Source organism: Parus major, chromosome 28 (genome assembly GCF_001522545.3).
Source record: "Parus major isolate Abel chromosome 28, Parus_major1.1, whole genome shotgun sequence".
Classification (NCBI taxonomy): Eukaryota; Metazoa; Chordata; class Aves; order Passeriformes; family Paridae; genus Parus; species Parus major.
Genome location: NC_031797.1, coordinates 4,706,176 through 4,718,538, shown reverse-complemented (window position 1 = coordinate 4,718,538; position 12,363 = coordinate 4,706,176). Strand labels below are relative to the sequence as shown.

Genomic DNA, 12,363 nt, shown 5'->3' with positions numbered 1-12,363 from the left:
CCCCATGGAGCTGGGCTAAACCCCATGGAGCTGGGCTAAACCCCATGGAGCTGGGCTCTCCCCATGGAGCTGGGCTAAACCTCATTGAGCTGGAGCTGGCCCATGGAGCTGGCCCCTGGAGCCAGGAGGGCTCACTGCTGTCCTGGGGAGGGTGCCCCATGTCCCTGCAGGGACCGTGTGCTGCAGTCGCCGCTCGGGCTCCGCTCGGCCGCTGCCCACCCACCTCCCCCTCAGAGCTGTCCCTTTGTGCTCCACAGGTGCTGACAAGGCTGGGGAGACGCTGCAGTTCCCGCTGAGCCAGAGCCTTCCTGGCTGGGGCCGAAGGCCTTTGCAGAGGATGAGGATCCTTCCCAGCCCTGGAATGTCTTCGCTGGTCTCCCTCGTGAACGTGCTCTCCGTGCTGCTGATGGACTGCCTTGCTGAAAGTGAGTGACTCTGCTGTCCCCCTGCTCCTTTTTTCACCCTTCTCCTTTTCATCGTTGAGGAAGTGAAGCTCAGTACCTGATGGAGTGTTTAATTTTCCAACATCCTTAACTTTCCACCAGTGCCTTCCTATTGTTCCCAGCCCCGCCTCGGAGGGACACAGGGCAGCTGGGTCCTCACAGCCTGCTTTGAGTTTCGGCTTTCCCCCAAGGCTGCCAAAGAGATGGGGAAAAGGGAGGGAGCTGCCAGAGCCTTCCCCCACCTTCTCCCGGCCCCATCTCCACCCAGCTCACCCCTATTGTCCTCTCCTGCTCCTGCCTTTCAGCATCTGCCAGACACTGGTGACCATTGTCATGTTACTTTCTGGGGCTGGATTCCAAACAGCATTTCAAGAAAGAGTATTATGTTTCTCCTTCCCCTGAGTGAACCAGTTCCAGTTCAACACAGTTTTTATCTTTGCTGCCTTTCAATTCCTGCTTTAAAAAATGAAAAGGGGAAGGAAAAAAAAGGAGTGAAAATCTTCAGCGACTTGAATGTAATGTTCCTTCGACATGAAGGCTGATCACTTGGGATCAGTGGGGAATAGACTTTTCCAAGCTGTTTGAATTATGACTTTTTTTCCTCCCCAGCAAAGCTTCTTGAAGCTGGTGAGAGGGCTGCTCTGGTCAGCGTAGCCCTTGACAGCTTTTCACGTAATCGCTTCGTTATCGGGGTTTATTACGATGATGCGCTCGCTGGGGATTGAGTGGATCCACGACCTTTTGTTGCTGGGAGATGTTTTTGGAACGGTGCTCTCTGTCCTCTCTGCAGTAGGCAAGTGGGGATGTATTTTCCCTTGCCTCTCTGCTGAGTTTTGCTGGGTTCATGCTTAATCCGTCTTTGCAGAGAGAAACACTCATGTGCAGAAAGATAATGTTTTCTTTTATTCTTTTTCGTTTCATAAGCCTGGGAAGGGAGCTGGGCTGCAGGAGGTTCACGGTAGGGTGAAGTGTTGGCTGTGGGTGTCAGTCTGCACCTCAGATGGCACCACTGGTGTCCAGGAAGACAGACCCACAGCTTCAGTCTGAGCTGTCTTGAGTGGCAGCAGCAGTGAACTGCAGCAGGGAACTGCCACAAGCCTTTTGCCCAAAGATTTATCCAGGGTCCTACTCTGGTGTTGGAGCTGATGCTCTTTCTGAGCACCCAGAGAGTGCTCAGTGCTGCTTTGTGGGCTCAGGGTGGCTTTGTTGGCTTGTGAAAGGGGCTCTCCGCTCCTGGCTCCTTGTGCAGTGGAGTCAGGAGTGGGGAATCAGTGGAAATCTGCAGCTCTACAGCCTCTCTGTATGAGCAGAGCCCTGATCCATCCCTGGTGATACCTGAGTGCTCTGTTTGAACTCTGAGTGTGCAGCCAGACCGGTGTGTTCAGTGCTGGGAGAGGGCACGGCAGAATCGCAGCCTCTCCAAATCCTGGCTGTGTGACCTCCCTTCCCTTGTGCTTTCCATTTTCCTGGGAAGCAACAAACTTCTTGTCTGTCCCTCATCTCTGGGGTGGGCAATCCCACGTGCTGACTGACTGCTGCAGAGCCCTTTTGGGGAAAATGTGCCCTCAGGAAGGGCTGGTGCTGGTCAAGCACGGAATGCACCGGTGGTGTGGCCTGAGCCCTGCTGAAATCTGTCAGTGCTCTGCAGACACCTTGCTGCTTGCAGCCAAGTTTCTCTCTCCTGTAGTTCTGCAGTGTCCTTGGATCCTGAACTGTGAGGGTTTGTGCTTTTTTTCCTCTGGCTGCTCACAGATGTCCATGCAGGAACTTTGCAGGTTGCTGAGACGTGGCTGCTCTTGCCTGCTTTTTGTGCAGATGTTGGGCCAGGTGTTGTTGCTCCTCTTGGCCTGTGGAGCATTCCAGCACCCCCTGCCCTGTGCCCTCGGGGATGCTCCCTGGTACCAGCTGTCTGAGCTGCTCTGGAGCTGTTGCTGTGCCTGCTGAGGATCAGTGGCAGGGAATTGATCGTTCCTGCTCTGGAGGATCCCGAGTCCTGGGAATCTCATTTCGGCCTGTAGCACCCGAGCTGCTCTGTGCCACTCCCCGCTGAGCCCTGCAAACAGCAAACAGCTTTGTGTGTCACAGCTGCAGAGCCTGTGAGGAGCTGTCACCGTTCTGACAATGTCCTCTCCCATCAGATGGCCCTGGGCTCTGCCACATTGGCGTAATCCCTTGGCCGCTCTCCATGCGGCCGGCGCTCGCCACGGCGCTGACCCCATTTCCTGCCCCACTTCTCCCCAGGCCCTGCAGCCCCCGGGCACTCACTGCTGGTGCCCTCCTGCCCTGGGGAGCCCACGCTGGAGGTGGGAAAGCCCTGGGATTTTGGGTTTTTGGGGCATCACCCTCCCAGCGAGGAGCGGGTCCCGCTGCGGCAGGGCCTGGGCTGAGCCGGGACTCGCCTCCTCTCCCCGGGCAGCTCTGGAGGAGCTGCGGCCTCTGCAGTCCAAGGACCATTAAAATACTTCCCTTGTTTCCGAGGCTAATTGATCTCAGTCAGTGATTTAAATCTTTCTGTGGCAGGAACATTCTATTTAAAGGAAACTGCCATTTAAATTAAAAACCCAAAGCACCACACTACTTTCTTCCTGCTGTTCCTCCTTGGGAAGCTGAAGAGAACAATAATTGAAAGGTGTGACATAGACATGTTCTTTCTCTTTTTCTTTGGTTGCATATGGACATTTTCTTTGTTTCTTCCATATGGTCAAAGGCAGCCGTGGAACCAGAAATTACTAATTCCATTATTATTTTCAGTGGTGTCATTAGATGGAAAGTATCATCCTTTTGTTAAGGATTCTGCTGTTTGTGTGAGTGCCATGAACTGGCTCCGCTGCAGGAAGTTTGGGGAGGCCTCCCCAGGAGCTGCACAGCCAAATGTGCCCTCGGAGCTGAGGGGAGAGCAGGCACAGACAGGCGAGGCTGGAGATGAGTCCGGGGAGAGGAACAGTTCCCAAATTGCTGATGGAGCTGGGCACGGCACCAAGCCTTGCTGTTTGCTGTTCACACACCCAGCCTGAGCCATAAAGCCTAAAACATCTCATTCTGTGAGGGCACAGGGGCAGCCCCGAGGGGCTGGGCAGGGCTCAGGTGCCCCTGCCCTCCTCTGCCAGCCGCAGGAACAGCTCCCAGTGCTCCTCAGTCGCACATAAAAGCCATTTACTGCATGGAAATGTGGCCATTTTTCTGACTGGAATCAGCATGCTCGCTGTTTTCAAGTGGATTTTTCTCATTGATTAAACCTTTGTGTTTTACAATAGCACTTTGCTAATTGGCACTTTGCATACACAGAAGGCTGGTGCGTGGCTCTCTCCACCCCAGCAAAGATTTAAGGGCAGGGAACATTACTTATTACTTACGTTTCCTTCCTTTATAAATCACGGTATAGAACCCTTACTAGCACACTCTGAAGTATCACCATAAATAATTAAATCTAAATTGCAATTGACAAAATAAAAGAATAAAGCCCCTTTTATGATGCATTACCCTGGCTTTCTTTCCTTTTAATTGCCCTTGCTCCATCATTAATTTGCAGAACACAGTCATTCATGGGAGGTGCATGTGAGGGGGGCTCTCGTGCTCCGTCAGCATCCCTGGGGCTGGCAGGGACAGCAGCCAGGTCTGCAGCGTGTGGGACTCAGGAGATGATGGAACACGTGTTGGGATGGGAGTGGAGCTCCTCTAGGTGCACGTTCAGGCTGTGTTTTGGGGAGCTGGTGCCTCGGGGAAGGTGTGGTGTGGAAGGTGTGTGCTCTGTGTCACCGGGTGCCTGGCAGCACGCTTGGCTCGCGGGGATCCAGAGCCAGGCACTCCCAGGTGTGTCTGTGTGTCTGCCTCCTCTCCTGCACGGTCCCTCCCCTGCTCTCATCCCTGCAGGATTCATCCCTGCAGGATTCGCCCCTGCTGCACCACTCTGAGCTCTGGGGGCCGGGCTTTGGTCTGCTCTTGGCCAGGACAGCAGCTGTCAGGTGAGACGGCAGGAAAAGTCAAGGAGGATCCATCCTGGGACTTGATAGACACCTTAAGTCGACATCAGTGGGAAGGAAATCTCTCCATGGTGGGGAAAGCTGCTCCAGTTTTAGGTGTTTGAGATGGATCCGGGACAAGGCAGCAGCCCAGGAGAGGGAAGGTGTCGCAGTGTGGTGAGGCTGAGCTGTCCCAGTCTGGGTCACAGACCCTGATTGTTTGTGGACCCCAAAAAGGACAGGGAACCTGCGGGGCTGAGGAGCCAGGGAGATGCTGCAGAAAGGCCTTTCCCCTTTGGTGGCTGGGCTGGAGAGGGAGCATTTGTGAAGGGGGAGAATTTATGAACTTAAGGTGGGAGCGCAGAGGAAGTTTTGTTGAGGAGGTCGATTGGAGGGTGGGGGAGTTGTCCCTGCAGTGAGTGGAGTCTGAGAGAGGAGATGGTAGCTGAATCCTGAAAAGGTAGACACCACTGCTTCCCTGCCCAGATCCACCTGCTGCTCCTGCTCCTTGGCAGCAGCTGCCTTTGCAGGCAGGGGACACCTCCCTGTCCTTGTGGCTGCACTGCCCTTTCCTTCGCTGCCTTCTCCGTCTGCCAGCTGCGATCTTGCTGAGGGCTCTGGGCTGCTTGTTGTCTCACTCAAGGACACTGAATTAAGCTTCTATGTCACCTTGTTTAAGTGCCTGATTAAATTAAACCTTGCCTGACTGGATCAAGTGATGTATCTCTTTTCCTTTTTTTTTTCTTTTTTCTTTTTTAAAGATAACTCAAATTGGAAAGTTTGTGTCTTCTAAATCATCTGTTGAAAGAGCTTCCTTGGGGGCAGGGGGGCTGTCACTTCCCAGGTCTCAGCTGTGCCCCCCCTGTGAGTGCTCCTTACATTAATCTCTGCTGAGGAGCACCTGGGGACAGCGGCAGCCACGGTGCTTGGGACCCAGCCATGGGTGTCTCCTGCTGAAGGATCTTTTCCCAACCAGAGGCTCTTTCTGCTCAGCTTCATTAGATGGTTAAGTTGGGGGAAAAGAGCATCTGTTTGTTGTGTAAGCAAGTGGCTTGTGTGAAAATGTCACCTGCAGAGGATTGGGATGGAGGAAATGTCTGTCTTCATACCTGGATGCCAAAGCTGGGGCTGTTTCCCTGTGTCAGGCTTTGCCAAGAAGCCAGGACTTCTTTCTTTATGACTTTTCCCCTTGGTTGTCCTTTTCACACCGACAGTTCTTGCACTTTCTGCCAGGAAGGACGGGATCCTTCCAGAGTCTCTTGCAGGGTCACATCGGCTTTTCTTCTGTCTGGCAGGGTCTCTGTGCTTGTGTCTTTTCAAGAGCAGCCCAGTACGACTCTCCTGGGTCACTAAAGGGACTCTGTGAGGGATTTCTCCTTTCTGTGGCCTGGCAAGCCCAACATTATTCTTAGAAGGCAAGCGGAGCGTTTCTCAAGGACGCCCGACCAGAGGAATGTCGTTCCTCCGTGCGTGGGATGGAATCTGGGCTCGAGCTGGCCTGTGAGACACAATCTCCCAAGAACAGTTTTATTTACTCTGCCACTCTTCCCCTCCAGTCAAGGATGTTCTCTTGCAGCATAATTGGTCCCAGTTCCCACCTTAGAAAGCTGTGATGTTCTGTGCACTGCAGCTGCCTTTAATTTTTTGGGGATTGTAAAAGTTCATGAAAATAGTCACGTTTTACACCATCTGCTGTGTGTGAGGAGGTAACCAGGCTATGGGCTGCAGGCCAGGGAGTCGGGATCCTCACTCTGACTGCACCTTCCCAGCCCTCCTTCTTTTTGCCTGGATTTTCTGAGCAGGGGCTCCTCTTGCCGTGTTGTTGTCTGGTGTGATCAGCCCCAGAGCTGGTTCCTGGCACCACCCTGTTCTCCTCCTGCAAACCCCGAGCAGGGTGAGGGCTCTGGCAGAGGAGTCTCTGGCCCAGGGGCAGCCAGGCTTCACTCTGGAGGAGCAGAGCATCCTCCACACCCTCAGCAGGATGTGGCAGCGCTCACGGCTCGCCCAGAGCAGAGGAGTGCCAGGAGAGAGCAGTATAAATATATTTTGGATGGCTGCTGCTTTGACTTTGAAAGGGAATATTGGGATGAATGATTTAAAGCGTTGACAGGAGGGACTCTGGGCTGACCTGTTTTCACAGAATCGCTGCACAGAGAACTCTGAGCATGTCCTGGCCTGGTGCTTGCAGACATGAAACGTTCCATGCAGGCCTGCTGGAAACCAGCGCTGCTCGTTTCATCTGCAATGCACCCAGTCATTTCTGCTTCCTTTTGAGGCCGAGAGGAAAAGCAAAGCTTTAAAGAAGGAAAAAAATAAATAGAAGGAGCTGCAACTGGTTTAGCATTCTACAAAGTTTCTCCGAGTCCTCCAAATCTTTAATTGACTCGGGAGCATAAAATTGAGAAGGGGAGAGAGTGAGAGAGCGTGCGAGTGGCGCGAGTGATTTGAATAATTTATTGTCCTTTGAAGTTGCAAGAGAAATTTCAGCTGCCTTGGGGAGTAATTTCTCCCCATTCTGAAAGGGTTTCTCCTTATTTTAAACTCATTCAGAGGATGATAGTTTTGCATTTTCTGCATAATTAATGAGCACAGCTCCCCCCACTCTCACACAACCTCTAAAGAGTGGTGGGGTGATGAAACTTGGTGGTTTTTTTAATTAATAAAGTAAAATTAATTTGACTGTGTCTTCATCCTCACTCACCTCTGTTGGAATCCATGGATTTATTCATAAATTAGTCTGAGCATGCTGCTAGGAGTGCCAACACTTACAAATCTTTAGCCTGGACTTTGATTTGTTTGGATGAATTTCTGAAGAGATGGTGTAAGGTTTTTTTCAGTTCAGCTCTTAAAGATCACCTTGAGACTGGCTCCAGTGATCTCCCAGGGAGCCAGGAATATCCCCCAGCTCTCATTTTCCTTTGTCTGTCTGTCTGGGGAGGATCTGCTTGATTCTGAGGGGGCTTGTGTGTTTTTTTCTGTATGAGTACTATGATACACCCCTTTTCTTCTAAAATCTGCTAATTGTGATTAATTCAGTAGCTGCCACTTGAGGCAGTGAAAGGGAGAGGGATCAGATAGGAATGGTGTAAATGGTGATCTTGTGAAAATACCCCAAATTCTGGGCTCTAGGAGTTGCAGCTTGCCCTGTTCCTGCAGACCAAGAGCCTCCTTCTCGTGCCTGAAGGAAAGGAGCAGTAAGTGGAACACAGCTTTTATTTACAGAGTAAGAGAGCAGAGCTTTGTCAGAGCTGCCCATTGGGATGGGTGAGGGAAGGGATGGGGGAGCTGAGGTGTGGGAGGAGGATCTCTGGAATGGCCACACAAGCCCCTGTCCTGTCCCATGGAGCAGTTCACATCCCGTGTATCGCTCCAGGTGCCCTGTCCCTTTGTGTAAATCACAGCTGGGAGAATGTTTCCTGGGCTCTATCAAGGTGCCAGTCACTGGGGCTCATCCTGTTTGCCATGGAGAGAGGTGCCTGGAGGGGTCCTGTCAGAATGGGATGACTTCATCCCAGCTGCTGCTCCCATGTGATAAGGAACAGCCCCATCCCTGAAAACCAGCAGTTTAAAGAGGCCAGAAGGGAGGATTATGCTCCCCCTCCAGCAGGAAGGATAACGTGGTTTTTCTCACCTTGGATGTCAGAACTAAAACCAGATTTTTGGTAGCCTCAGTCTCCTCCTGCCTCGGTGCTGTGGGCTTGTACCTCCCTCCCAAGGGGTCTGGATCCCAGTGCACTGCAAACAGGAGCTTGAAAAGATGTGCCAGATCCCCAAATCACCGTCCTCATGGTGAGATCAGCTTGGCATGTGCTGGCTAGGAAGGGTCTGCTGCCTCATCCCAGCCCAGGGGAGAGGGGGAGCTGGCACAGAGCTTGGGGTTGTTGGACATGCAGTGTAGTAAATGTGCTTTAAACGAGTTCTCCACCTTCCTCACCATAATCTGTGTGTTTTAACTCCTGTGCTGCTGCCATCCTTCACTGCTGTCCTTCCTCCTCTGGGGCCTTGCAGAAAGGAGAGGGGGAAATCCTCCAAGTGACATTCCCCATGCCCACAGAGGAACAGGCTGCATCCTGTGGTAGCCCAGCTCCTCTGAGTCAGGTAAGGGCTTTGGTGGCTCAGCAGCAGGGGAATAGCCAGGTGGAAGAATTTCACTTCTAAAAAAACATCCTGGATCTTTTTTTACCCTCCTCTGCCCAACCTTGCCAGTCCTGTCTCCCTGAAGGGAGCCAAGAGCTGCTGACAGTAAGAGGAAGTCTCCATCTGAAGCCTATAATTATCCTGTCTGCCTTCCCAGAAAAGGCCAGTTGGGGAGCGAGCTGCTCCTGCTCCCCGGACCAGCCCTGCCTTCTCCTGCCTCCCCAATTACTGCTTAATGGACTTTTTATGATGATAAGACAACTGGGTTGGGGAGAAGTTATTGACGGGGAAATGGAATATAATTCACTCCCTGTTTGTTTGTTCTGTCAGAAAGCCCTCGTTTTAATTTTATTTGTGAGGCATTGAGAAACAGCCCTCAGAAATAAAAAGTGCAAAATTTGTCAATAAAACCCTGGATTTCATGGGGTCTGGAGTCTCTGCAGGACCTCTGCAAGGGCTGTCCTCAATCTTGTGGAGTGTCTCCATAGAGACTCCTCCTCCCCAGTCCTTCTCCCAGTTTGCAGCTTTCTCACTTGTCCTGAAGAAAAATGTGAATTCTGGAGCTCTCCTCCTTGCCTCTACCCCTGTCTGCAGCTCCCCCGCTCCCCAACGCCGCTGCTGTGGAACACAGACCCGTTCCAAACAGCGCATCCTTGCTCCCCACTCTCCATCTGTCTCAAATTTGGCTGCTCTCTCCTCTTTTCATCTGCTCTGTGGTTTGTCTCCTCCATCTAATCTTCACTTCCTTGCAGTGAAGGAAGTGAAATTTCTTTCCCCGAGCAGCACCTGTTGGGGAAGGTCTCTGACTTCTCTCTCCGGAGGTTTTTCGTGGTTATTTTGTTTTTCTCTGTCCTCCAAGGCTGCAGCTGTGCTGGGTGGCAGCCGGGGTGCAGAGTGTCGGGCAGGTGTGTGCCCAGCCTGCGAGAGGTGTCTGGAGCAGGACGGACGGGCAGGAGTGAGAGATGAGGGCTGTCACCTCCCCTCGGCGTGTGGCAGCCGGGAAGGGCGAGCGCCCAAGGTCAGCCGGGTTTGCACCAGAGACAGAGACCTGAATCCCAGTTCTGGGGATGATCTGCAGCCTGGAAGAGCACGCTGGCTTGTGCAGCTAAAAGCAAAATGACATTACCCATGGATGGCTTCATGGTCTCGCTTTTTACCTTTGTTCTCGGAGGTGGAGGGGTGTGTGTGTGTGTGTGTGTGTGTGTGTGTGTGTGTGCACAGAAAGCTGAATTTCCTCTGCTGATGTTTTTGAGCGAGGATTGCAGCTGGCTCTGGCTCTCCTGTAGCATGGACAGGCTCCCAGCTGGGCAGCTCCGTGGGGAACGTCGGGCTCAGCACCACGGGCCGTTTGTTGAAGGTGATGAGCAGAAGGCCGGCTGTGCTCGTGTGCAGGGACTCTCCTCAGGCAGCAGGAAAATGCCTTTCCTGCCGTGTCCCAGCGCAGCTCCAGCTCCAGCAGCTCTCTGGGGCCAGCACAGAGCCTGCTGTTCCCCGGGCTGTGAGGATGAGGCTTCGTCACCGGCGAGGGAGCAGCTGCAGCTCTGTGTGGGCCGGCGGGACGGGCGCGTGGGCTCCACAGAGCTGCCAGCGGGCACTGGAGCTCCAAAAATGGGAAAAAACCTTTCAAAATACGTGTTTGGTGGCTGCCTTTCTTTTGTCTCCGAGGATTGCTGCCGCTGTGGGCGAGGGGCCCTTTCAGGCAGGCTCCTGCTGCTCTGTGCTGAGGCCAGATGGAAAACAAGTGGGTTTGTCTTTACTGGAGCTCATTGTTGGGGGGCAGAAGGTGATGGGTGTGAAGGTGAGGTTTGTCACCTGCAGTCAGCAGCTGTCCCTGCTGTGGGGCTGGAGATGAGGGCAGAGAGCTGGGGTGGGGGTCAGGAGGGTGCAGAGGCACCTGCAGCCCCCTCGGGGAGAGCCTGGGGGACAGAGGGACAGTGTCCCCCACACTGATGGCCAGGGACTGACTCCAGCCTGTTCCTTCACACCTGTGGGGCCAGACTAAGGAGAGTGAGTGCAAGGGGACTTGTCCCCATCCACATGGGAGCAGCTTTCTGCCTTGGGCTGCCCCAGAGCTGGCAGGTGGAGCTCAGGAGGGAGCTGCAGTTTTGGGGTGCTGTGGAGAAAGCTGCTCGTGCCCTGTGGTGTGTCAGGGAGCCTCAATTCCTCCCCAGCCTCCTGTTCCTCCATAGCCCAGCAGTGGGAGAGCGGCTGGCTCCCTCCAGGTGTGGGGAGGGCACGTCCATAACTGGCTCTTGCTTCTTCTCCCCCTGCTCCCATCAGCTGTCAGCTCGGATATGTGAAGCTCATTTGTTCTCCTGCCTCTCTCCCACCCCTCAAACCATCTCTGCTTTCTCCACCCCTCTCCCTGTCTCTGGCTTTTGATGTCTCAGATGGGCATATGGTGGCTGGGCTGTCTCCCCTGCTGCTCGTCCATCACTCCTATCCAGCGTGGCAGCCCTTCCCCAGGGACACTGGCTTTAAATCCTTCTCCTTGTCCCCACTCCTGCCTCTCTCCAGCCTCTCAGCCTGTTGTGTCATCCGTGTACCCTGGGCAGGGAGATGCTGCCTGGGTTTACATGACTGTGCTCCAAGAGCTTTTCCTGCTTTGGTGTCACACGGAGGAGGGAAGAGAGGAGAGAGGAGGCAGCAGCGTCCTTCTGTTTGTGAGGAAGTGTGGGTGTGCAGCCCCCACCCGTGGGCTGGGGGATGAGGAGGAGACCCCCACCCTTCTCACCTGGCTGCCTTCCCCCAAGCCTGTGTTAGAAACCCAAAATCCCAGCAGCACGTGCACGTCACATCCCTGAGGAGCTGGTGCTGCCCAAGGTTCCCCAGGTGTGATCTGGGGAGGGAATCCCACAGGAGCTGATCTGTGTGTGGGACCCCGGGGCAGGGCTGGGCAGGGCTGGGCAGGGGTGGTCAGGGGTGGTCAGGGGTGGTCAGGGGTGGTCAGGGGTGGCCGCAGTGGCCAGGAGTGGTCAGGGCTGGCCAGGGGTGGTCAGGGGTGGCCACAGTGGTCAGGGGTGGTCAGGAGTGGCCAGGGGTGGCCGCAGTGGCCAGGGGTGGTCAGGGCTGGTCAGGAGTGGCCAGGGCTGGTCAGGGGTGGTCAGGAGTGCTCAGGGGTGGTCAGGAGTGGCCAGGGGTGGTCAGGGGTGGTCAGGGCTGGTCAGGGGTGGCCGCAGTGGTCAGGGGTGGCCGGGGCGAGGCCGGGGACTCGACACACGTGTGCCAGCAGAGCTGCAGAGCAGGGAAGCAGGAGGGATCTCTCCCTGTTCCCCACAGCCCGTGGCAGATCTCCAGCCTGGTGCTTGTTGTTTTTGGGAAGTGTGTGGGCGGTGGGCAGGAGTGAAAGCTTCGGTTTGACTTGATGGCTTTCCATTAAGCTGTGGAGCAGGATCACAGGTACACAGCAGCCATCCGGTCTTTTCAACCCTCCCTCTGGAGACCCACACCCCGCAGGAAGCCTCCTGTAGTAGGAAAATTCTTTTAAGCTCCAGATTTTTCCATTGCTATTTTGATACCGCACCAAAAAATGGGGTTTTCTACTTTGCAGGGGGAGAAAGGGGGAAAAATTATCTCTGTGAGCACTGGGCTGATGGAAGTCAGCCTTTCCAAACCTGACTTGTTCTCAGCTGCTGAGGTGGTACAGAATCCCCTGGACTGTCAGTCTGTTGTCTGGAAAATGTGTTTCTTTGACTTCTATTTATTTATTTCTTTAAAGCCGTGGCCCTGCAGTCTTGGCAGACGAGGGCAAACACCTCAGGGCCTCCGAGGGGGCTGAGAGGTTTCACACGGCTCCTTGGCCCTGCCTGGAGCCTCCCAGCGCC

At 54.1% G+C, this 12,363-nt stretch overlaps 1 protein-coding gene across 13 annotated transcripts in view; it reads left to right on the top strand.

Moving 5' to 3' along the window:
- The first annotated feature begins 240 nt into the window (after positions 1-240).
- Positions 241-12,363, top strand: part of PTPRS (protein tyrosine phosphatase receptor type S) — a 90,398-nt gene continuing 78,275 nt past the window's right edge. For 7 of the 13 annotated variants that reach the window (XM_015651590.2, XM_015651588.2, XM_015651585.2 and 4 more), the window contains exon 1: positions 241-425. In XM_015651590.2, coding sequence (XP_015507076.1) covers positions 338-425 — 88 coding nt within the window. In that variant the 5' untranslated portion in view covers positions 241-337. The remainder of the gene's footprint in view (positions 426-12,363) is intronic. The other 6 variants (XM_015651597.3, XM_015651596.2, XM_015651595.2 and 3 more) reach the window with 3 other exon arrangements.